General features: G+C 39.4%; 1 protein-coding gene across 1 annotated transcript in view; it reads right to left on the bottom strand.

Annotated features, from left to right (window-relative positions):
- Positions 1-24,395, bottom strand: part of ADAMTSL3 (ADAMTS like 3) — a 171,099-nt gene that overhangs the window by 43,378 nt on the left and 103,326 nt on the right. Inside the window, exons 8-15 of the mRNA XM_053955298.1 lie at positions 21,689-21,763; positions 16,291-16,448; positions 15,201-15,312; positions 12,433-12,571; positions 10,827-10,877; positions 6,604-6,808; positions 5,618-5,765; positions 4,863-4,947 (exon numbers count right to left, since the gene is read on the bottom strand). Coding sequence (XP_053811273.1) covers positions 4,863-4,947; positions 5,618-5,765; positions 6,604-6,808; positions 10,827-10,877; positions 12,433-12,571; positions 15,201-15,312; positions 16,291-16,448; positions 21,689-21,763 — 973 coding nt within the window. The remainder of the gene's footprint in view (positions 1-4,862; positions 4,948-5,617; positions 5,766-6,603; positions 6,809-10,826; positions 10,878-12,432; positions 12,572-15,200; positions 15,313-16,290; positions 16,449-21,688; positions 21,764-24,395) is intronic.

Below are 24,395 nucleotides of genomic sequence, written 5' to 3'. Positions count from 1 at the left end.
AAAGGAAGGCTTTCTCTTACCCCAACAGACAGAATCACCTTAATCCTGGAACATCAGATCTCAAAGTCTTTTCAAAGACAGCCATGCAAACTACCTAGGGTGGCAAAATCACCCTCATCCAATGAAATGCCTAAGCATGAGCCTAACTTAAGCATATTAGCTGTGCTTTGAAGTCAACAGGATGACAATGTGTTCAGAGGGAAACTTGTGCTTAAGTGCTTTATTGGATCAAGGCCAGTGTGCACAGGCTTAACAGAATGATTACTTTCTTGTCCTTCAGTGAAAAAAAAAATAGGTCCATTTATACTTACGTATCTAATTGGAAAAATAAAATTGATGGACATTTATAGTTGAAAATAGTTGGTCTTCTAATCATACCTAAGTTTATAGTCTGAAAGAAATAACTTCTTTTGGTAAAAGCATGACAGTGGCATACCAGGAATTAGTGTTAGTTTTGTGTACTGTTAGTTGAGTGCATTTAAACATTCTAAAACTAATGTATTCCAAAAACATTGTTTTGAAATCCTGTATAAATTAAAGGAAATTTTGAACCACAGCAACCATTTCACTCAGCAATCAACGGATGTATAAAGAAACTCAGAAAATTCTAAACACCTTTTTCCTTATCTTATAATAAGCCTATATTAAAATTGAACTTTTCGTGTTGAATATTAGTGTTTGGTATTTTTTCAGTGAAGCGCAAGATAAAAAATGAACACACAAAATACTTTTTATTGTACCTTGGCATTTGCTAAACTAGTCATGTGACTATTTACCTATTGAAATCCTAAACTATAAAACTTCTCCAAGGATGATCATGTTCAAGTCACACTAAGTACCTTCAACAGATGTCAATGGAGACTGCTAATGTGAAAGCAGAGCAAGGAACTGACTGAACACAGAGAGCTGATTTTTATGTGACTTTTGAGTTCAGGCAGATGGGGCTTTTTTAATTTTTTCCTTTATCTTGAACATGCAAAAGCAAAGCCTGTGACAGGTCATTAAAGCAACCTCTACCAGCCTCAGATGTGAGGCATTTTGGCATTCCCAGCATACACATTAAATGCTTTGGACACAATACTTCCCTGAAGAAAACTCAGTCTGCCTCCAGTGGGCACACACTCAGAGTCATCTCAGGTCAGGATTAAGGAGCATCAGAGTGCTTGTACTACAATGCCTTGTAGATCATCAGCAATTTATAATGGACAGGATAGTGGTGCCTGGAAATTTGCTGAGATCTTCAGATGAGACTCCTCTTTTTATTAAGAAAAAAGAAAATAGAAAAATGCAAGTTTGAGCAGGTACAACTTTTTATAATCAGCTTTTTTTACCCAGTCATTCTTCCCAATGCTCCATTGAACTAAATTTCTCCTATACCCATCTGAGCAGGTATAAATAATGAAGACACTTCAGATGCAGTGGAGGGCATGTCCATGCTGCAGTGTTATCAGTCTAGCACTAATGGAAACGTGCATTCACCTGGCACATGCTGTAAAAGCAACTGTAGGATGACCTGAGAAATGAAGCAGTGACCTAAACTAATGGTGATTGAACTGGGACAGAGCAGTCCAACTCAACCAAATCAAATCTAAACTGAAAACTGAACTCAGCACAGCCCTCTGCAGCTTACTGAAGATTTGGAAAACATGGTGTCTCTTAATTTTTTATTTTCCTCATGACTATAGTTCTTGCTTTCAGCTAAGACAGGAGGAACTGCCTAAATAATGAGGAAAAAAGGCTGCTCTAACAATATTTCCAGTCCAATCCTGGTGCGCCAAGGGTCCTGGATAAGTCTAAAGAAGCATCTACAATGCTGGCTACTGAGCAGAACTTCCATGGTGCTGGCACCCTACCACTCCCTGCATCACCACCCTTGCCTGCTCTGAACAGAGTCACACTGCTGGTTTTATCAGCCTCAAGGGTAATGTGTTGGACAAAATCACCAGCCCATTTTCAGAGAAGGAGCTGTGAGAAATGAGTAATTCTCTATCACCAAAGGCACAGTGGGGGCATGTCTGTGAAAATGACTCCAATGCAACAAGTGGGAACCTTTATGAGAAACACTGCATTTCACATCACTTTTGAGTTCATACTGCTGAAAAAATATATCAGCTTTTGAAAGCATTTTAGTTTTTCCCTAAGCAATGACAGAGAAAGGCAGCTGAGGTGTCTATTTCTTTAACTTACGAGTAATAAAAAGGATGCAGAAACTTGCTGGAGCTTCTCTGCGAATCCCACTGTAACTAAGAAGGCTCGAGGGAAGAGCATTTAAAATAATGATTGGTATCAACTGTCATCACATTCCACAACTGAAAACTAAAAAGGTCAGACCTACATTTTTCTTGGCCTCACTTTAAGGACAGTCATTTTTTATTTTGCTAATAATAAAAAAAAAAGAAGCTTTTGAACATTCCCCCTCTATGTAAATTCAGGACACCAGCCGTGGTAGACCACAGAGGCAGAAGTATTTATCTTCCACAAGCTACTTTTGGCATATCCATCACTTGTGGGTTCTAAAACACAGCTGCATTTATTCTCTTATTCATTATCAACGAAAACATCACACAAAAGCATAGAGAGAAAGTTGTCATAAAAGGATGGACTAGAAGTTGAGACTTCATATTGTGGTTTAAATTTGGATGACAAGAGAACAACTAAAATTAGAAGTGATTGCATTTTACCAAGGAAATCATAAGTCTCCTGCTAGGCAGAGGTGGGCTGTGAGTTATCACTGTGCCATGTCTAAATTACAGAAAACAAAGTTAAAGAGATCTGAACCAGAGGGAAATCTTGTTATAATTTATTCTGGGAGAAGAAGCAATTTATTGTCACAGTTTCTTTTTAAACCTTAATCCCTGCCCCAAAAATCTGACTCTGGCTGGAAAGGACCAGAACAGTTTGGGCGCAATGTTTAAAGCATTGATGGAGAAATTCTGTGGTTGCAAACCATTACTGTCCACATGACCCACAGACAATCTGCAAAAAGGAATGAAGTCAGGCATCAGCTATTTCTCATCTCTCCTTACCTGCCAACTTCCTTAGAAGACTAAACAGTGGGCAGTTGGCAGCAGAAGACAGCAAAATGTAACTCATGGGGAATCTGGCCACAGTGTTAGAGCTGGGTCCCAGGAGAGCCCAGAGTGGGGTGCACAGTGCCTCAGAGCACCCCAGCACAGAGGGGGTGGTGAGAGGAGTCAGCAAGAGGTGGCTGGAGAAATCTTTCAGGTGAAGATGCTTCTGGAAATTGTGAAGGAAAGACTAAGGACAGGATGAGGCTCATGAATGAAAGAGGAAAACCATCTAAGTCTCCAGAGTAAGTGGAGAAGAAAAAGGCCACAGTGGAATATATGGGTCACAGCTAGGAAGGATGAATAAATGCTGTCATTGTCAGGACAAGGCACAAGGCAGCCCACGACAGTTTCCAGCTCAGCTCTGTTACATTCTACATCTCCTCTGAACCAGCAATGCTGTGTCCCTGCCAGTCCTCCCTGATTGCTCTGTCAGACTGATGCTGAAGGATCCTAAAAACACAGAAACTGCATTAGCTCATGGTTGCCACAGCAGGAATTTGTAATACTAGAGATAATTCTCTTTATAGCTTCATGCTGAATCCTCTCTAGAAGTGACCTCATATACCTTCGTTCTGCTATCCTGACACTTTAAAAGCACACTTGATTGCATCATCCCCCTTTGACAATCACACTTTATTTTTATTATCTTTGCTACTACCCTGCCTGAATTCAGGGCCACTGATTTGGAGAGTGAAATAACCACTCACAGTAGGTTGACACTTGACTTAAGAGGCTGGAGCAGTGAAAAGTTTAAACTACAGTCTCCATAACTATATAAACACCTGTTTGGCAAGAGGTTTCTTCTGTGAGTCATTGCAGGTGTAAAGATTTTATTACTCATGGTCACACCTGTTGCTGCATGTGTGCCAAAAATCAGGAATAGCTTGATGGAGGAAGTAAAATAAGCATAAGGTACACTCTGCTATCAGAGCAATATAAATCCAAAGCAACTTCATTAAGCTTATCTAAATTATTTCAAACTGACATTACTACAAAAGAGTGCAGAATTCAACACAGCACAATAAAATCCTGTTCAAAATCTCACCATATACAAAGCTAATACTTTTTAGAAATTTAAATACTTTAATGCCTATATATTGAATATATTACACATATAAATAAATGTGTGTGTGTATGAAATGTACACAGGGGATATAAGGAATTGTGTGGATGCCCTAACATACAAGGGTCAGGAACAAGTGTAGCTGGATTTAAGTTATGCTTTCATCTGCAGGACTTGCAAGGCTTAACCTCATCAGTTTTTAAGAGGACTCACAAAATCCAGATGTTATTTCACACATACACACATGTAAAATAGCACAACTTACCCCCATAGATGCAGCTAAGCACAGAGATCAGCAGGTTTTTCTCACTTTATGCATTGGTGTCACCCCCCAAGGAAATCCTGGCAACCCTACAAAGTACCTCTTAAGTTTTAATACCACCACTACATTCTTGAGGTAACAGCTACGACCAGGATAAAACTAAAGTTTTTAAATTTATTTCTGCCAAAGCATCTCCACATGCATTAATTAGAGCTTAAATAGGCTAAATCAAGATCCTTTGAATTCCTGAATGATGCAGGGGCACTGTAATAGTGCAGCTCTGTAGCATCCAGAACAGGAGCTCCAGAAGCAAATTTACTGTGATACAAAATTAGGAACAGCTCACCACAGGACTCATCTCCCATGGAGGGCCAACTGTCAAAGCAAACTGCGCAGCAACAATCATTCCAGAGATCTGTAAAACACACTGGAAATGTTTCTTCACTGTAAAAGGCAGTGTACTTACGTCGGCTCTTCTGAGACTGTGATGGTCTCTTCCATTTCATGGGCCTGTTTAAACCATGGCAATTTTGCTTCCACGGGACTTTTTTCTGGTAGAGGACAAAAACCCAAAACATTGAGTAATTTCTCCAAAATCAAAGCAATATGTAGATGTCAGCATTAATCACCTCAGAATTTCACGGTTTGCATTGCTTATTGATCTAATGCTTTTGTAGCTATACAGGATAATAACACAAAATTTACTAGAAAACTTTGTCATGGTGTTTGATCTCCATTCTTTGTTTTAAATATGCAGAAATAGAGAAGGAAAAAGGCAAGTAGTTTGAGTATAACTTAATGAGCTGCTGAGTCACACTGAGAATGTTGACACTAGGACAACACATTTAATTTAAAGCAAACAAGAACATCCCAGGTGATACACATGGAGTTTCATTCCCATTTCAAGTATTATTGAACAACTCCTCCTCCCTGTGTTAAGCTCATTAATTCTGGTTTTCCCAATTTGACCAGACTATATAGATTTAGTTGGCACGTTCACCTCATGACAGTCTGGCCACATTATCAGCAAAAAATATCAGCAGGGGACTTTTCCTAGCACCAGTAATTAAAATGCTTGTTTCTGCCAAAACTGAAAAAAAAAAAAAAAAAAATCCTAGTAAATTCCAGCTTCTGGCATTTCTGAAGAAAGGTTACCAGGGGCTTTTAATTCTCTGGACAAAAATGTAAAACGATAACAGGCGCAGACCAAATTCCAGTTACCTTTTGGCTTGTAGCAGGGTATTGGCACGATGCACTCCTCCTTTATGTGCAGTTTGAGCTGCGGGTTGCAGCCCCCGACGTGCTGCCCGCGGTGGTCGATGCACAGCACGACGCGGTAGCGCAGCCCCCGGCCGCAGGTCACCGTGCACTGGGGAGACAGCAAAGCAGCTCAGCCTGCTGCCCCCAGGGCTGCGCTTGCACACGCTGCTCAGAAGGATGCAGTGCAAGGAGGGGTTCGCTGAAGTTTTCCCACAGAGATGTAAGAATTTGTCCCTGCATTGCTAGGGTGAATAAGGGAAAGGTCGATGCTGGGGGGAAAAAGTCTAAGTTTTGGGAATGTAAGTGATTTCTTGGGGTTCTGTGAAGCTTATCTGATTGGCAGCAGGCTGAAATAGAAGTGGCTATGCACTGAGAGTGCACTCTCTCACAGTGGTGATTTTCGGTCGAGGCTGGGTGAGGGGAGCTGCGTTTTCTACACTCTCGTGTCACTGATGTCATCTGGATGAACTAAGGAATTACAGGAGTGCTGACCTGACTGTATCAGATAACTACAGCCAGGACAAGCTGGCTTAGGCTATTGTTACTGTAATGAAAGGTAAGAATGCTGGAAAATCACCCTTGCAAACTTGCCAGCCCCTGAGACAGACATACCTTTAACTATTACAGCCAGTGAAATACTACATTTATCAAGAACTGAGACATAAATGACCTGATTGCAAAGGGGCCTGACCTCTAACTTCTCCTCCATGCAAAGCAGGAACTCAAGAAGCACAAGGAATTCTATATTTGCATTTTGCTCCACACAGACACATCAACGTTTTGATTATCAGGCAAAACTGCTTAGAGCAAACTTTTCCCAGTACTATTGATTATCTTTCAGGGCTATACTTTTCTAATAGTCCTGTGCTAATAAATACATTGTAACACAAGACCAGAGGCTTTCTTTAGAAAACAAGACTGAAGGTCCAAATTACTTCTCAACTTACTTGAGACCACTCCATTGCCACCCATTTTGGACAATCAAACAGATTGCAGGTCTGAATGACTTTGGGCTTTGGGGCATACATGCATTTCCATTCCTCCACTTGCAGTATCTCTCCATGGATGGTCTCCTCTACACACACAAAACTTCTCCTCTGAATACCACCTCCACAGGAAACTGAACATGCAGTCCATGGGTTATGTTCCCACCTGGAAAAAAATCCTCATAAGTCTCTTTCTTATTCCACTAACCTCTACTAAAAATGCAAAATATGGAGTCCAGCCTTAGTGCAAATCAAAGCTTACTGGTAGTTTGGTTGCTGGATTCTTTATTATACAAATACATTGACTTGCATTAGTCAAGGTTTAAGTTCATGTGCAAAATCAGAAGTAGAACTGCAAATGTAAGTATATTTCAACTTTTATTCTCATACATAAGTTAGAAACGGAATATACTGAGTTTGATTACTGGAATAAATTTACTTTCAAATAGTCTAAATTATCTAAATTGAATGCTTTTGACAATTAATTTGCATGATCACCTAGAGACTTATTACCATTGTCAGAGACCAAGAAGCCCTTGTATTTAAGATCCTATGAAGTCTGAAAGGCAAAGACAAATCTGGTTGCCCTGATTGAGGGTGTTATTACTTACAGGTTCATCACTGCTCTCATCATTCAGACTGCCCTTGAACATCTGTTGGGATTTCTAATACTTTGGGTCAACCCAGCCATTTCATACCGAAATGCCTTCATCCATAAGGACTGTGATGAAATTAAATTGTGGCAGGTACCATTTGGCTGGTCATGACTGCAGCTCTGCAAGAGTTTCCCATTCTCATTAAAATGCCATTGAATGACCTTGTATTCACACTTTCCAGCTTGCTTCAAGCAAAAGGCAGCTGCTTGTCCATCTCAGCTGCTTTGGCTAGCTCAGCTGATTGCTCCTGCAGCAGGGCAATGCACAGATTAAGGAAAATTTAGGATTAAGAAAAGCCTGTGAATCAGCAGAGCTCTGGGGTAGTAGCCTCCAACAGAGAGATGATAAACAATCCGCTGGGAAGAAATAGCTTCAAAATAGACATCTATTCACAATCTTAGACCTAACTACAATAAAGATGGGAACTGTTGCACCATCTGAAGTGAGAATGAGATGGAGGTTTTTAGGCTACAAACTCAGTTTCATTCACCTCTTAGTATGTATGCATATTTAAACAATTACCTCTCAAAAAAACCTAACTTCAATGATGTCCTACTCCTGTCACATTTAGACATAACAAGCTTCTATCAAAGTGTTTGTCTGTGGGTTCCAATGACCCCCACACACTATCTCCTCACCCTTTACCTCCTATCTCTTGCTTTCCTTCCATCACCCTCATGAATCAAAGCCAAGCCCTTGGAAATGATTGAGTCCTGAAGTACATCTTAAGGCCCATCAATGTCTTGTTAGTTAAACCTTATCTCTGTTACTGCAGAGGCTCAGAAAGGACCATGAAAAGAATTGTATCTGTTCTGAACAATGGACTCAGCAAGGACTACAATATCCCACCAAAATCAATTAATCAAGAGTAATCAACTTGGCTATCATGAAGAAGTCATACTATCAGACTCAATGAAGCAAAGGCCGATAAATCAAAGGTAAATTTAAGCAATATACTTTTTATGATGCAGCAGGTAAATCAAGGACACTTCCTATTTTAGGCAATTCATTAAGCTGCCTACAAAAACATATTAATCATGCTTAAGCTCAACAGAAGAATGAGTATGAAACACAGAGCAAGCCATGGGACATCAACAATGAAGTATACACTCAAAAGCATTCTGAATAAATGATGAGATACTCATGTCATATCACAATAACAAAATGTATTTGAAGAGCAAGAGTTACACTCTTCTTTGACTTAAGTGAATGGCCAGTGTTAACTAATTTTCTTTTTAAAAATCAGGAACTAAAGAGCAATTAGCTGTTTAATGAATTAGCAGCTCATGGATTTACAGATGCAAGGCTCACTGTGCTGTATGTAATATAAGGCTTGCAAGTGTTTATAGCGTGAAATTTTATAGTTGTTTTTCTTTATCTCATCAGTTTCAAACACACTCCAGATCCTATACTCCCACAAGCATTTTCAAGATGGAGTGAGGTCCATGGCTACTGGGGAAAAGGGGGGTCTTGGGCAAGCAGTCAAGGAGATACTTTCCAGAACCCACAGCTGTCAAGGGATCCTCAACAGTCCAACAAGTCTGAAATAAATGGAGGCATTCCAAAAGCTTTAAAAGAAAATTTTCATCCTGGGAAATTTTTCTATTTATTTCAAAAGAATTCTCCATCTGTAAAAATATTTCAGTGGGGCATTTACAACTCTAGCCACAGGAGAACTCTTTCAAGATCTTGTGGTGTGCACCACGACTTTCCCACAACTTCCTCGTGTCAATGGGAAAGCAGTGGTGCACACCACAGGACTGCAAGGCAGCCTCCACATGGCCCTGGTGTTATGTAGGAGGTGTGAGGTAGGACTGCTGGTGGAGGTGAAGCAGTCTGCACAGCTTTGCTCCAGTATGTATCCAGGACTTTGGTTTTCTGCCCGCTTTGCAAGAACAATCCTGGGTCAGCATGCAAGTAACAGGTAAGAGAAGAAAAGAAATGAAAGCAGAGCCAGCACAGGGTAATGCATTTCAGCTCCTTGCCAGGCAGCAGAACAGACAAATGCTGCTGCACTGAAGCAACACGTGCATCCACACTGGACCAGAGTCCTCTCCTCATGCAGGCAAACAAACTTTCAGCTGCTGTTTTCTTTCAGCAATTCCTGCAAGAAAAGGTGTTTCTATGCCTTTGTGGTGTTTCCTTAGGAGCCCTCCCAGTACAATACAGCCCATTTCCTCTCTCCTTCCTGCTGGCACCAACTCTGAGCCCTGCTTGGCCGCCTGCTATTTTACAGTCCTTCCTCTGAAGCATCACCCAGGAAGACCATGATGCTTTCTGACAGAGCACACCGAGGTGCTGAAATGAGGTGGGCCTCTGTCTGTAGTTCTTAGTGTTTGAAATAAGAGATCCTGCCCACAGCTTTATCACAGACATAATCTATCTCACCACAGTGTCATGCAAACGTGCTGAGCACAGTAAAGCAGAGAAAGGGGGATTAAATTTCTCTTCCAAGTGGTCTCCTAGCCCTAAGTGGTTCAGAAGATGAAATACTCCTGTAAATACATTAAGCTGAGTTCCAGGAGAGATCTGAAGTACAAAGGCATTGGCAGAAGATATGGAAAGGGAGAGACACAGAATATAATTAGAGAACTCTACAGGATAAAGCTATAGAGGAAAAAAATCCCCATCTATGCATGAAAGCCAAAGTACATCACAGGACAGCAGATCCACAAGGACAAATTGCTACAGAAATAAACTATGACAGTTATATCAGCTGTAATCAGTAGCTCCTCTAAGCTGTGCAAGTCTATGATTTCATTCTTATTATTTCATATCTTTACTTCTTTAGAAAAATACACATTATTCATTGCATGACATAATAAAGCAGAGGTTCAACTCAGATAAATGTGCAACTAACTCAACTATAATTCTTTACATTAAAAGCAAATGTGACTCAATATTGTTTAATCCTAACATTCTTTATAAAACATCTAAGGGTTCCTGAGAAGTTTTAAATCCTTGTAATTGATTCAGGTGTTAAAAAGAAAAAAAAAGTAACAAACTGCCCTAATTCCCTAATTTAAGGAAACAGATATTTGGTATCTTGAAAGTGACATGTCATCTTTGATGTCAATAAATAGACTGTAGATCTAAAGAGAAGAAGGATCAGACCTCTCAAGAGAAAAAGAATTTCCAGAATCCTGTACATAGCGAGATCTGTTCTATAAAATCTCATACACTGTCAAAAGGAAAACCTTTCAAGACAAGAATTCATACATGCAGTTTAAAGATGATGCTCTTCTCAGCACTACAGCCAGAGGCGGCCAAGGGGGACAACTGTTTATTTTAAAGACTTCACATTGGTATTTTCAAGAAGAGCATATTAACCTCTGACTGTTAAGCTAATCATCCAGAGTATACTAAAATAAATCACAAGATTCAGAGATGTTTACAGGACTCTTGTAAACTTATCCTCCTGTATAGAAAAAAAAATCAAAATATGTTCCATTATCTAAGTACTGAAGTAGTATATGTGCAGTGAAATTGTGCTAAAGCTGACACATATGCTATCCTGGTTATACATACCGAGGAAGTGGCTGGAAGTGATCATAGGGCATGATTTCTTTAAATCCATCACTGTCAAAAAAAATAAATATTGCATCATTATTTCTCATACCCAAGACTGTACATCAAGTGCATACTTTTATGTGATCATGCTTGAAGTAAGCAAGCCCCAATGTGAAATGCAGGAATCTTACTTCATTACACATAAGCCTTATGGCAAACCTTATGACTTGTATAATCTTACCTTTTCTGCATGGATAAAGAACTATTCACCATACAGCTTCTCTATTTCATACCACCATTAAATATTAAATGAGCAAGCCTCCAGCAGAGAAATTTATTATCAGTGACCCTTTAGGTCTGTGTTACTTCATTAACAAAAAAATATTCACATACTTCTATCTGTAGCAAAGACTGCTGAGGGACATGTCAGTGAAATAAATACATCACAAGATTAATCCTAGATAGGTTCTGAATGCTGCTTAGGACTCTTCTAGAACTGTTTCTTTGAACTGCATAGCATAGAGCAGGCACAAAGCCTTACTTCCAATGCTAGGAAACATGGTATAATATCCAGTAGTACTTTCCTTTTCCTGGCTGCATAAACTAAATTTGCAAAGTAAAATATAATTACACCCTTTCTTTCCCCTAATTTTCCCATTCCAGCTTTGGAACATTTGGCACCCATTGCCATCAAGCATTACTGAAGTCTTTCTGCTTCATACAGTGATCAACTCTCCAGGAAAAACTCTTGAAAGTCTGCACATCTATAACTGTTAGAGGTCACTATCAACGATTATGTTCAACAGGAATGAAAGGAAATGGACAGTTTAGCTATAGGAAATGAAATCCATTGAGAGTGTTTCCTTTTCTTGCATATAACTCTAGCTCAGCCAGCTGGCATATTAATGTGAGGTTCTGGGACTTGATACTGTGATGTTATTTTAAGATTCTTTAGCACAGCCAGGAAACCTCACCAGACAATCCAAAAGTTAGTTTGAAATACTGTAGTGCAATTCAATACAATTTATGTGTACTATAGCCTTTACAATTTGGCACTAATATCCTGTGGCGTTTGTACCAAAGGATATTTACTTGGAATGATTTTTTTTTAATGCCTAGTTTTAAAAAACCCAAACAAATAGACCCAAGCTTGAATTATTAAATTGTCAACACTACATTACCAATGAAGAATCAAACTTTTATGGTAGGCAAATGAATAAAGCAAGTTAAACTATATGTAAAACGTGCACCGACTGGAGCTTCTGTCTGGCTGTTGAGATGTTCTGAATGGCAGCATCAATAAATCCAAAAGTAGGCAAACCTTCTGTCCTCCTCACATAACCTCACAAGAGCCTCACACTAGTGCTGTACTACTCAGCAATAGACAAAGCAGAATTAGCCCTTTAGCAAACAATGTTTACAATATCTCTGTATAAGCAAAATCTTCATTTCTGCAACACTGAAGAAGTGCAACGCATCTACAGGCAGAGGTATCAGCCTTTAACACACACAACAATCAAACAAGACTAAGTAGCCTTCAATATAAAAAGAATTTAAATTAAGTAAATACAACTCCTTCTTCCTTAGTAAGTGCCTGTGTCACAAACTTATTTGCCATGCAGACCTGGAAGGGCAGGGATCCATGTTGCATTCTTTCAGCTTGGGCTTTGGTTTCTTGTTTTCTGGATGATAATGACAGTAGTGGTCAGGAACAACACGCTTCAGACGAATGTCCACACACTCAGCTGAATTGAGCTGATAACCTAGGGCAGAAGCAAAGTTAAATTTTGTTAATGGAGATAAAGTAAAACAGCCTTTTCCCCCCACAGAATTAATTTTCTGTCTTACTCTATTTTGGTTTGCTTTTAAACAAGGAAACAGGAAATGCACAACCAGACCTTCATTTAAGGCAATTCAGCACAGCAATTATATTAACCTGTCTTAACACTAGATGAGCTTCCAGCTCTTTATTCTACTAATATTCTAAGAGTAGAGGCACACATCTTTCCTTCTGATGCAGGAATACCTGTACTGCACCAGCTCACCTGTCAGAAAGCAAAACTATGAAGCCATATGGCTCTAGCACATGTTCCACAATGTATAACTGCCCTTCTCCAAGGAGGAGTTACCAGCATGTTGGAGAGCTATATTAAACAGTCATTCATGCTAAAAGAAATAAATACTTGAGAAAGAAAGCCAGAGGAATTGAAGATGGGATCCAAAAACATTGCTAAGGAACTGTAGAAAACCAAGAAATAGATTCAAGAACATTCCGAGTTGAAGAGCCAACAAAAGAAGACTTGAACTAACTACTTGGTGAAAAACAAATAATAAAATACATGTGGAGACTGGTTGCAAGAAGGGATCTGAGTTTTATAAACCACTAGGTTATTTTTTGGCTAAGAAAAAAAGACTCATTCAAAAAAGCTTACTCGGACTTAAACTGAGGAGAGGAGGATGTTCTGGTATGTGCAAAGAAAAAAAGTTTTAGACCACAAGAATTAAAATCAAACCGAGTCAACAAACTAACAGCACAAGTCCCTGTGCCTACTGAAAATGCTAAGTATCATGTATCAGTGGCTTCAGTTGTGTGTCTCTTGGCTGATCCAAAGTGTCATCATGCATGAGAGTGATAACCATAAAGAACTAAGCAGTTCCAGTGCTCACAGCATCTACGTTTCAGTTCTTGTAAGTACTGAAAGGACTCAGAAGAAATGTCACTTGCAAACAAGAGAAACAATTTTTAAACACTCTTGTTCATTCAAGCTTGACTGTGCTTTCTGAGATGCCCCTTCCAATACATGTAGATTACAGAATTAAAGACAGAAGCAGCATCCAAGTGAGGAATGGCAAAGCACTAATTCCAAATCTCTGTTGTGAGGAAGCTTTTCTTTTACTGCCAGCACCAGATGCCAAACAGACAATGTGGACACTAAATCCACTCTAAGACAACAAGTTAAAGCCAGGCATCTGCAATACAACTTCCCTGCATGCTGTTCTTAACAATACTACTGTCATGACCAAGCAGCTCAGTTTTTGTGCTTCTTCAGTTCCTGCCCTCCCTGAGGACTGCCAAGCCCCTCTGATAAAGGTACCAGTTTTGTATTGTAGACAAAGCAGGGCTTTGAACACCCTGGATGGTTTCAAAGAGATTGACATGTAGCTATAATTTTCAAGCCATAACAGCAGTCTGAATAAGGCTGGATTTGAGCCAATACCTTTGAAGGTAAATATGTCCCTTGAGCTATCCAGTGTTTACATGCAGTCCTCAAAAGTAACTGTGATGCTTTATACTTCTTCCCTTGTCAGACAAGTTAAGGAAAAAAAGTTATAAACACAGTGTGATGGAATCATCAGAGGATATGCATTGCCACTCACAGCTCCAGCAAGGATCACTCTTCATGAGGCCAAGTGTCTTGTAAGATACAGTAGTTTCCTGTGGGACTACATATCAGACTCACATATTGTCTGCATTTCAGATCACAGGGAGGTGCAAATGCCAAAACGGATGGTCCTTCAAAAGATCCCCAGACTCTGCTTGTACTTTAAACATCTCTCACTCTCTTTATTCATGCCCCAAGTAACTATTTAAACCACATTTGCACTCTCCAGAAAATCCCTGTATCAGTATCACCAGCATCCTGGTCTGTTTTCCAGGTGCCCTGGGAAATGCTAGCTGAAGGGAAACTGCTATCTGCAGTGTCAAACACTCCTCCTACCATGAGCCCACAATTTTTTTGCAGAACCAGACATGACAAGCAGTGGGCTGGGCTGGATAAGCTGCAGCAGAGAGAAGCTACACTTCATCTAAGCAGCAGTGCTTAAACCAGGAGTAGATCTACAATACCACATGTGCTGCTCTAGCCACCATCAGGACTAAATGTCTACGACCAGACAGCCAAAGATACTGACAGCAGATGTTCTTTAAATTCTATTTACCTATTCTGCTTTCTGTATAACTAATTCCTCAACTAAATGTTCTAAAATTCTCCCTCATGTATACTACTGAGGCCAGAAATACTTCTTCACCTCTTGATTATTCTTATTTTAAAATCTCACCATGTTTCTTTGCTTACTTTCCCCAAATATCCACTAAGAGTTGCAATTTTCCATTTTGAATGTCGTATTTTTACTTCTTAGTCAATGCTCTTACTCAAATGAACATCAGCTATGGAGAAAACATGACTTCCAGTGACAACATGTAAAAACCCCAATGCTGGTACCAGCTTAACCAGCCTGCTTAGCTGCTGCTCTGTCATTTATTTTGCTGAGGAATTACCAGTGTGCAGAGAAACACAAACATCTAATCACTAAAAATGCAGAACAAAGGTTGTAAATCAGCTCCTTTTAATCTTTAGCTGTTATCACTCCTGAAGAATTGACATTACTTACCTCCTCCACACGTCACTGTGCAGGGGAAGAACTCTGTTTGTCTCCACTGATGACTGATGGGTTGATAGAAGAAGAACTGAACCACACTCTCTTTTGATCCAGAGTACCTGGTCTGAAGAAATTTCCATTACAACACACATGTACACTGTACTCAACTGCTCATGCCATTTCAAAACAGAGTTCATACACAATAGCAGTGCAGAGTAAGAGGATAACAGACATAAAACTCCTAGAAAGTCTAGAGTAGCCATGAAATTTAGGCTCCCAATAGTCAAACATTTGAATGCACTTTGTTTTTCAAATTATTCAAGGCATTAATGTGACCATTTGCTTATCTATCCTCAAATAGCAAAGTTCTTAACTGTATTCTTTTGGTTTATGTCTTTGTTAGCAAAAATTTTAAAATCTGCTGCAGAAAGAAGTCTAAAAGTGATCCAAGCACACTGTCAGGCAAGTCTAGCTGCACATGATACTGGAGATGCAAAAGGAAAACTACTGAAATTCTATTTCTACAGTGTGACAGGTAAAGCCAGGCAGTCTGATAATACTGAAACTTCTGTCACTTCCAGTGGCAAACTGTATGAGTGCCTTCCTTTGGCAGTCAAATGTAGATCTGTTCCTACTTAGAAATATCTTGATGTGTGATGCGAGCCACTGGTATGTGTTCTGGATAGAAGAGAAATTTAAAAGGATTGGAAATGGTCAGTGGTCATTAGCAATGTCTGAGGGAGATTGTAGGGTGCTGCTGGAAGCAGTGCTCAGGTTCAGTAGGTGGCAGTCTGCAATTGGATTAGCTCAATCCACTGCACAGGGTCACACTGCTATTCTTCCAGCAGTATTTAAAACAAAAATCCTGGCCATTTTTACCATTAAAGATCCTGTGGTACTTTCCACCACAGGAAAGTCATTAATCACATAACATTTTAATTTGTTTGGATTTTCTTGGCATAAATAATCTTTGGACTGTAATTAGGATTTCTTACTTGCTAGCTAAAAGATTTTGTTGTATTGCTACAAGCTGATGGACAGCCACCACTGTGTTGCACGTACTTGCAATAACTTTGTAGATTTGTACATTCACACACCCCACCTTGATAATGAAATCTGCTCCAAGAGGCCCCTGGATCTTTATGATTTCCCTGTCTGTGCTCTTCTGAAATTCAACAGTTGTATTTTCAATGACAAATGTTCCAGGAGCATTGAAACTGTGCTCTCCCTTTTCTCCTTGTAGTGTTTTTGACTCTATAACTAAAGAAGAAACATGCAATTAATAAACATAAACAGGTTTTTGTTTTCAAGAAAGTCAGAAAGTAATGTTTACAACTTTGCCTTGCAAGTACCAGCTGCATATGTGCAGTAAAAACACACCAGAGAATCTGTGAGAATATTAACTGTTTCAGATTATAGGCTGATAGATAATTGCAAGACAAGTCAACACAGGAATAGCTGTCTGAACACACTATTCTTTCATACCAGAAGCACTTCTGGGACAGCTTTTCCTACACCAAGTGCTCTGTAACACTTGATATTAGCAATAGCCTGAGCAGGAAAAGCTGAAAGAAACTCCAAGTTTATAGAATCAATATAGAGAAAAATACCTCATACTTCCACGTAACTCAAAAGCCAAGCAATCTGAGCAATCAGTCTCCAGAGAAGCCTGAACGGTGCCAAACCCACCTGACACTCACCTCAATACCTGAATCACTGCACCAAGATCCTTAACTCAGCTTTGAGTATTTCCCTTGTGAGGAAAAAGCAGGGCCAGGAGGTGGGCAGCTGCAGGGGACGGCCCTTTCCCAGAACAGCTGGTGATGAAAACCCTTTCTGAATTGTTCTCTACTCCTTGGAAACAGATTAAACTAACAGCCCACAACCTCCAGAAGACAGATGAAGCATTTTAAGATTAAATCACTTCCAGAAAACTGACTGAACCGTAAGTGGACAAAGCTAAAGGAAGATATTCATAATGAAGGTAGAATTTTGGGCTCTGTGCAGTACAGCACAGAGGCACAGCAAAATGCATGACTTGAAATACACTGGTCTGGTTACAATCTACCAGAGCACTGCATGAGAAAAGCATGAATCTCAGATGAGCTCAGGGCAAGCTAAAAGGAATCCTTTGATGAGCTATAAATACCCTCTTTCTGCCACTACCTTGCCTTTTTTGGTACTTTAAACAAAGTTACCTAAGTCAGGCTAGACCGTTTAGGTTAAAAGCATCTGGTTTTACCTGCACTGAAAATGTACTCTGAATGCTGCAATCCATCATTAACTGTTTTCTTCCTTTGTATTTTTTAAACAAATATGCATTCTGGAGCACCCCAACAAAGAGAATAAAGAAATTATAGAATTAATTAAATTCCTTGAAAACATACCACCATTATCCCAAGCTTCTAAGCATTAGGTTCCACTGTGCTTATAGGTATAACAAAGATCACATACATGGCTGGAAGGAAGTTTCAGGAAGGATTTGTTTCTAGGAAATGACTTTATGTTAATCACAGGGTATGAATCTAGTGGTGAATAACATGTACTTTGTCAAAGAGAAAAAAATAAATCTCTGGGAATCAGTTTGCCCCACTGTGAAACACATTTCCATTAGGAACAAATAGATATAAACTAATCCCAGAAAAAAACAAGTGTTGAGATGATTACTACATATTTCTGTTTGTCACTTTATGGAAGTGTCCTTTCTTGATTGCATTACAAAATAACCCTTTAAAACATATGGAACTCAGAATTCCTGGATTAAGTTCTGCAAGCCTTGATCCCAAACTTCATGCTTAATCACAAACTTACTGCTTGATCACAAACGCCGATTAAAAGTAAGTAATAATGCATGGTGCCTGTTATTGTCTCATTTTTAAAAATAAGAGTAAAATCAAATCTTAAGTACTTCCAACTCAAATTCAGTAAGATCCTCAGGAGTACAGGACCCTTTTGAAACTAGCATTTAAGATTGCAAGGCATTACAATCCAGCTGGTGCAAAAAGATGATGAAAATGTTTATTTGGTGACCTCAGCTGCATTTCTGAACAGTCTTTTTACTATTTTTTTAATAAATAATATTTTTTATGTTTTTCTAAGCAGAAACCAAGAATATAATTCAGCAACTAACAAGACAGTAAATCCCAGAGAGCTGACATGTTTACATTAGAGCTACACTGGATGTGGATGCAAATCATGTGTTTATTTGCAAGGTCCGGCTATGGAGCCATGGGCTGTGTCTCTGGAGGTCACACCACTGGAGCCCAGAACAGCTGCTCAGATTTTTCCTGTGTCACACAGGGAGATGAGGAGCTATTCCACAGCACAATGGATAACCTCTGATGCAATGCTCAGTAGTACCTAGTGCTTGTCATCACAGGTTTTTAAAACAGAGAGACACCAAACATTTGGTGTATTTAACACATACATAACAATGATGCTTATTGGGGAGCTATTCCTCCCTCAAAAACTGTTCATTTATTGATTTCAGAGAAGTAACTGAGAACATAGGTTTGATCAACTGGTTTCATGACAAGAAAAGAATTTACCAAATATCTCTTTGTTCTGCAGAGTCTGTTATACTAAAGACCTGGGAAGTTTGACTTCAGGAGTAAGCTTCCCCATCCTAAATCAATTCCTTGAGACTCCAGATGTGAAGAGTCACATGGACAGGGAATTCTCTTCAGGGCTCACCTGTTTCTGTGCCTAATCACCATGACAACCACCAGTGCCAAGACCTGTAACTATCCATGTTTAGTTACTTCCCCCCCCTTGACAAAAATGGCAAATGCCTTGCCCAGCTGTGGACAGAAGGCCCATGGCTGAAGCCTCCCATTCTCTTGGTGGCAGGAAGGAGCAGGGCAGTGTGGCACAGGAAACTCACTGCAGGTACCTCCCTGTGTAGAGAGATGCATGGAAGAGTTCCCAGGGAAACAGCTCCTGCTCCCAGTGCAATAAAGAGCAAGTATGGTGCTGCCCAAAAGCTGCTTCTTTTCTGTGATTCATTTGTAGGTAGCACAATACAAAACATTCTTCTCAAAATGCAAGCAACACCGTGCTCCTCTGAGCATCTGTCAAAGACAGAGCAGTGCACAAACCCACAGCTAAAGGCTGTCACATGATGCAAATCACTGTGAGCAGAGAAAAAATTGACAAAAAGAAAAACATTTCAGTTCCTTTCAGTAACGTTTATCCTCCCTAAGTTCACGAACTCAGTTATCTAGCATTAGCCACTTGTAAAAATATTAGCTTCTGGTTTTCCTGTTTCTTCTGCTGGAGGATTAATTTCAGGGAACTTTCAGTCTTACTTTTGATTCTAACGCTCTTAAAACAACTACTAGAAAAGCCATGATACAGTCCAAATCAAAAACAAAGCCAACACAATGAAACATTTTATTCAGACCCATTTTTGTGCTAATTACTTGGTTATTTTCCACCAAATCTTTCACCAAACCCTAGCAGGCAGAAGTACAGAGGGGCCATATTTGTTAAAAACACAAAGTAACATCTTGATGAATCTGCTGCCTGTCTGTAAGTGCCCAGAGGCACAAACAAAGTACTTATTCTAACCAGCTACAAAGAAACGCCGTTCTTGCTCAAACACTAACTGCAGGTTGCAAAACAATGCTCAGAGCATTTTCTTCAAATCTGTTATGTGCTACATCTCCAACCACATTTCCATTTTTGATTAGTCCAGCAGCTGTGCTTTCCTGGAACAAGACCAGATCATAAACCCAGGATGAAGCCCCACAGAACAGAAGATAAAGGGAAAAGAGCCAGACACTCCATAGTGCTCTTCAAGTTTTTGCTGTTGCTGCTGACTCTACTTGAAGGACCAATATATACTGGCAACAGGAGGCAGTATAAAATTTTAACAATAAGTACTCCCCACTTCACCTGTTAAATTGAACTCCTTGCACGCCAGGAAAAACATCTCTGACAAATGGAACCTGTAATAACAGGTGATGGTTTTTTTTTAAATTCTGGCTTTAATTATACCAGCACACCCACACTGAAGTTGATGAAGTTGCAGCAAAAGATCATTTGGTATCTTCTGCTGTGTGACAGAAGGTGGAGAAGGAAAGGTGGAGAAGGTGGAGTGGGAAGGTGGAGAAGGACCTCTGGAGCATCAGCTCTTGGAGACCTGGCTATGAAGTCAGAAGCAATTGTCACCTCTCTCCCCACAACAGCTCTCAGTTGTTTTTTTACCTCTGCAATTTTAGTTTTAGGTAAAAAATGTCTAAATCCTTGCAGATTTGCAAACAGATGTGCTGGTGGAAGTGGTTAAAGGAACATTTCACAATTCCTGTCCAGCTAGAGAGTGAACTAACAAAGGTAATGCCAAGCCACAGCTTCTTTACAGAAACACCCTGGGTAGGAAGCCAGGAGCACTCTGTACTTAGTTACTGAGTTGCTGCTGCATTCCTCAGGAGCTTTCCAGAAATCCCCCAAGAGCCACTCAATCTAGTACTTTTTCCTCATACAAAGCTGAAACAACAACTTTCTTCTGCAGAACTACTTAAGAAAGTCCAAGAGTCCTGACCTGAACTGGTCAGGATCACTCCTTCACACATCTCCTGCAACAGTTTTAAAGGAATATTATTTATTTCAATATAAATTCAGCTTTGTAGTTTTTTTATAGAAGTAGTATATCTAGAAGTTATTGTCACTCTGGAGCTGTTCTGAAGAGGGAGTTTTATTTCAGTTTTTTTTCTTTGAAAGGATGTGACAATATATTTTTGAAAGCAAACAAACTGATGAGCAATTTTCAAATAAAATGCTTTTTAAAACTTCTGTTTACATATCTCAGAGCTGAAGTTGTTTTTATTTCTATGATCCAGACTACATCTGACACTTATACAAATAAAAAATTGTTTAAAGTTAAATGAATATTTTATCTCATTGCTTGGTATAGCAGTACCACTTATCATTGAAGCCATCAATTCTCTAGGCAAACTAGGCCTGTGGATAAAGAAATTGCCATAAATACTGCCATCAGCCTTATAAGAAAAATTGGAAAACAGAATAACAAACTGTTTCTCATTGGTGGTATGTAATGACTAAAAGATTTACATGGAAACAGGACTTCTGTAGTCATTCACCCTAATCATTTGTTCCTAGATCACTTGTCAAAGGCTTCAACAGAAATCTGGTGCTGAGTTATGCAAGGGTTGTTGGTTCCACACATAATCCTCTGGAAGTATTTTTTTTTTTTTTTTTTTTTGCATGTTGTTTAAGAGTGTAATGTATTTGAGATGCCTTATATTGGTTTAAATGGAAGGAATAGAAACCACCACTATATGTTCTATTTCCTTTTACCAAGTAAACTTTCCAGTGTTCTCTAGGACTATCTCCAGGCTGGATATTAAAGATGGGAAGAGGAATCAAGGTATCGAGGTCATGATCTTACCCATATTTTCCAAAGTTTGGATGAGTTCAGATACAAGGTTCTGTTTTTATCTTCTGCCTATGTATAAATACATAAAACAGCTCAGTCATACCAAGGTGTGCTGGTCCTTTCAGGGTAATTCTCACACTGCGACTCCCATGTGGTACAGCAATCACAGTTTCTTCTCCTACAAACATTAAACAACTGTTTTAGAAGTTACCTTTCATCAGGGATTTTTTACATCACATAATTAGACTGAAAACCGTCAAATGTGTCTAAGAAAATATTTCACAGCTTTCACAATTTTTCTATTAAAAATAATACGTTACTTTATTAAGTACAGTGTACTGAGTCTGTTTGCTATGTCATGCAACTATTAAGACCTACAAATGGACTTATAAATCTTGCTTTCTATTGGAAAATAATTTGGTATTAACAATAACAACTGAAATGTCAGTAGTGTATTAGGAACATATTTGCACTCTGTTGTCCGAGTTTTATTTTCTAATCACTGAATTGACATAAGGAATCTGCTAAGTAGTCCTTCCCCCTTACAAAAATCTGCAGCTGTTCAGTCTCATTTTGCCCACACCTCATTTCCTGCTGCAGGTCACAACTTTAATAAGTGGCAGGACTTACAGGAAATAAATCATCTACTTAACACTAACCCTTAACCAATTACAGACCAGTTAAGAGCAAATATATAATAGCTATAAGGTATATGTTATAATGGTGTCTGCATCTAACTTACCATATAAGATCATTTCTTCCAGTAAGAGGCTCAATTTAAAATGAACTATAAACCAAACCAGCCCCCAACAGGACATATCAATACAAAACAGCTTTTGGCTGCCTGAAAGGCCTCTTCGTATATAAATGTGCAACACACTTACTTCAGTGCATTTTACAAAGGCAGAAAGTTATTACTTCTCATTTCAAATGTAGGAAATCTGTGATTTGCCCGAGCAAACTGAATTACCAGGCAAATCAACAGGCTAGAGATGCTTATGCCAACAAAAGCGCTGCTCTCAGGAAAGGATATCCAGAGGATACCACAAAAGGAAGAGAGAAGCATCCAAGGAGCTGTCACCCATTTCCATCATGGCCCAAGTGCATATCTTCTGTAAGGCAGGCCCTGCCACACGTGCCCTCTGCAGCTGCACCCTGTACAAGATGCTTCGTTTGGTGATGAAACTAATGCACATTCAGTGGCTGGTGCAGAGGAAGTTCCTTTTGCAGATTCAGAAAGTAATATGTGTTGAAAGTCAGTGATGCACTGGCTCCAGAATTACCCGTAAAATATTTAGAGGAAGAATAGTTGAGTTTAGTTTTAACTAAAAAAAATAGTTTAAAAAGGTTTCTTTCCACTTTAAACCGGACCCCTTTATAGTAGATGCTAAATTATCAGCTTCTGGTTTACATCTCCTTAGCATAAGTATGATTTCCTGCCAAATGTTCAAAATACTTCAAGCAAATACTGCAATTATTTTTTCTGAAATAAACACCTTCTTATGTTACAGTTTTTATATCGTCAATTTCTAGGAAGGACATTTAAATATAACAATTTATTTTGGATGTAATAAAATATGAGCTTTATTAATTTCATTCTTGTGTATTCCACCAAAGTGAAAAATACTACAGTAAAACAATAATACAACTAAGGAGTCCTGGAAAAAACATTAACTACTGAACCACTTAATATCTTTTTGCATCTTGGTTTTTCATCAGAGGAATTGCTAAAGATAGCCAGGAGGTAGTGGGTGTGTATATCTTTAAAGTAAGGAAATAACTACTGAATTCACATGTGCTCGACAGTATTTGAGAGAAAGCAGGTTTGAGGGGCCCATCTGTCCTTACTTGGTCAGGAATTGAATCCCACCCTGGTAACAACCAATGGTCAGTCACAGCACAACACCTCGAGTAAAAGTCAGATGATGACCAGCTCAGAATGCACGGCCTGCTGCTCTCAAAGGAACCGAGGGCAGCCCAGGTTTGCAGATGTGCACACATGTGCAGGGCTGCTCCTCTGGAGAACAACCAGGGTCGTCCTGCTGAGCTTCCTGCACCTCCCCACAGGCAGCTCCGCTGGCCCCGGCAGACCCTGCAGATCCCTTTTCAGGATGCCTCACATTCCTTTAGCAGTACTACAGACATTCCACCCTCACCAAAGCACTCTCTGATATGGTCCAAAAGTCTCATGGGGGTGCTAAATTTGGTGTTTCTCTGCGGCAGAGACAATATTACCAGAAAGTGTTTTATTTGCATTAGAGATGACTAAGCTCACCGCCGCAGCAGCAGGCAACCTCTGCAGCCCCCAGACCTGTCAAGAAGTCTGACAGCAGGAGATTTTTGTAACCTGACTGAGATTATTATGACCTAGGGCAGTCTCTCCTTGAGATGAAGTTAGTTACAGGAAAAAATAAATGTGAGATTTTTGGACTTCTGAACAGAGATGAGGGTTTGGAAGAAATGGGACAGAACTGACCATAAGGGACTCCTCCTTGTCTTAGGGACAGCTTTGACACAATAGTTAAGGTTGTCCAGGTCTGGCTCCAAAACTATATATTCCAAAGGTCTCTGGTTCTCAGTTGAATGTAATTCATATTCTTAAAGAAACACAAGGCTCTGTAAACCCATTTAAAGTGGTTATGAAATGGTTATGCTGTACATTTCCCATTAAATCAGTAGGGTCCACACTGCTAAAAGCAGTGAACTCTTACAAAAACATAAGGGGAAATTGCTACCCTGAAATTCATACCGAGAATTTTCAATTACCTTTCTTTTTCCCCTTTACAGTATTTCTTTGAAAGTTAATTGCT

This window comes from Vidua chalybeata, chromosome 13 (assembly GCF_026979565.1).
Source record: "Vidua chalybeata isolate OUT-0048 chromosome 13, bVidCha1 merged haplotype, whole genome shotgun sequence".
NCBI lineage: Eukaryota > Metazoa > Chordata > Aves > Passeriformes > Viduidae > Vidua > Vidua chalybeata.
This window is presented reverse-complemented; position numbering and strand designations above follow the sequence as displayed.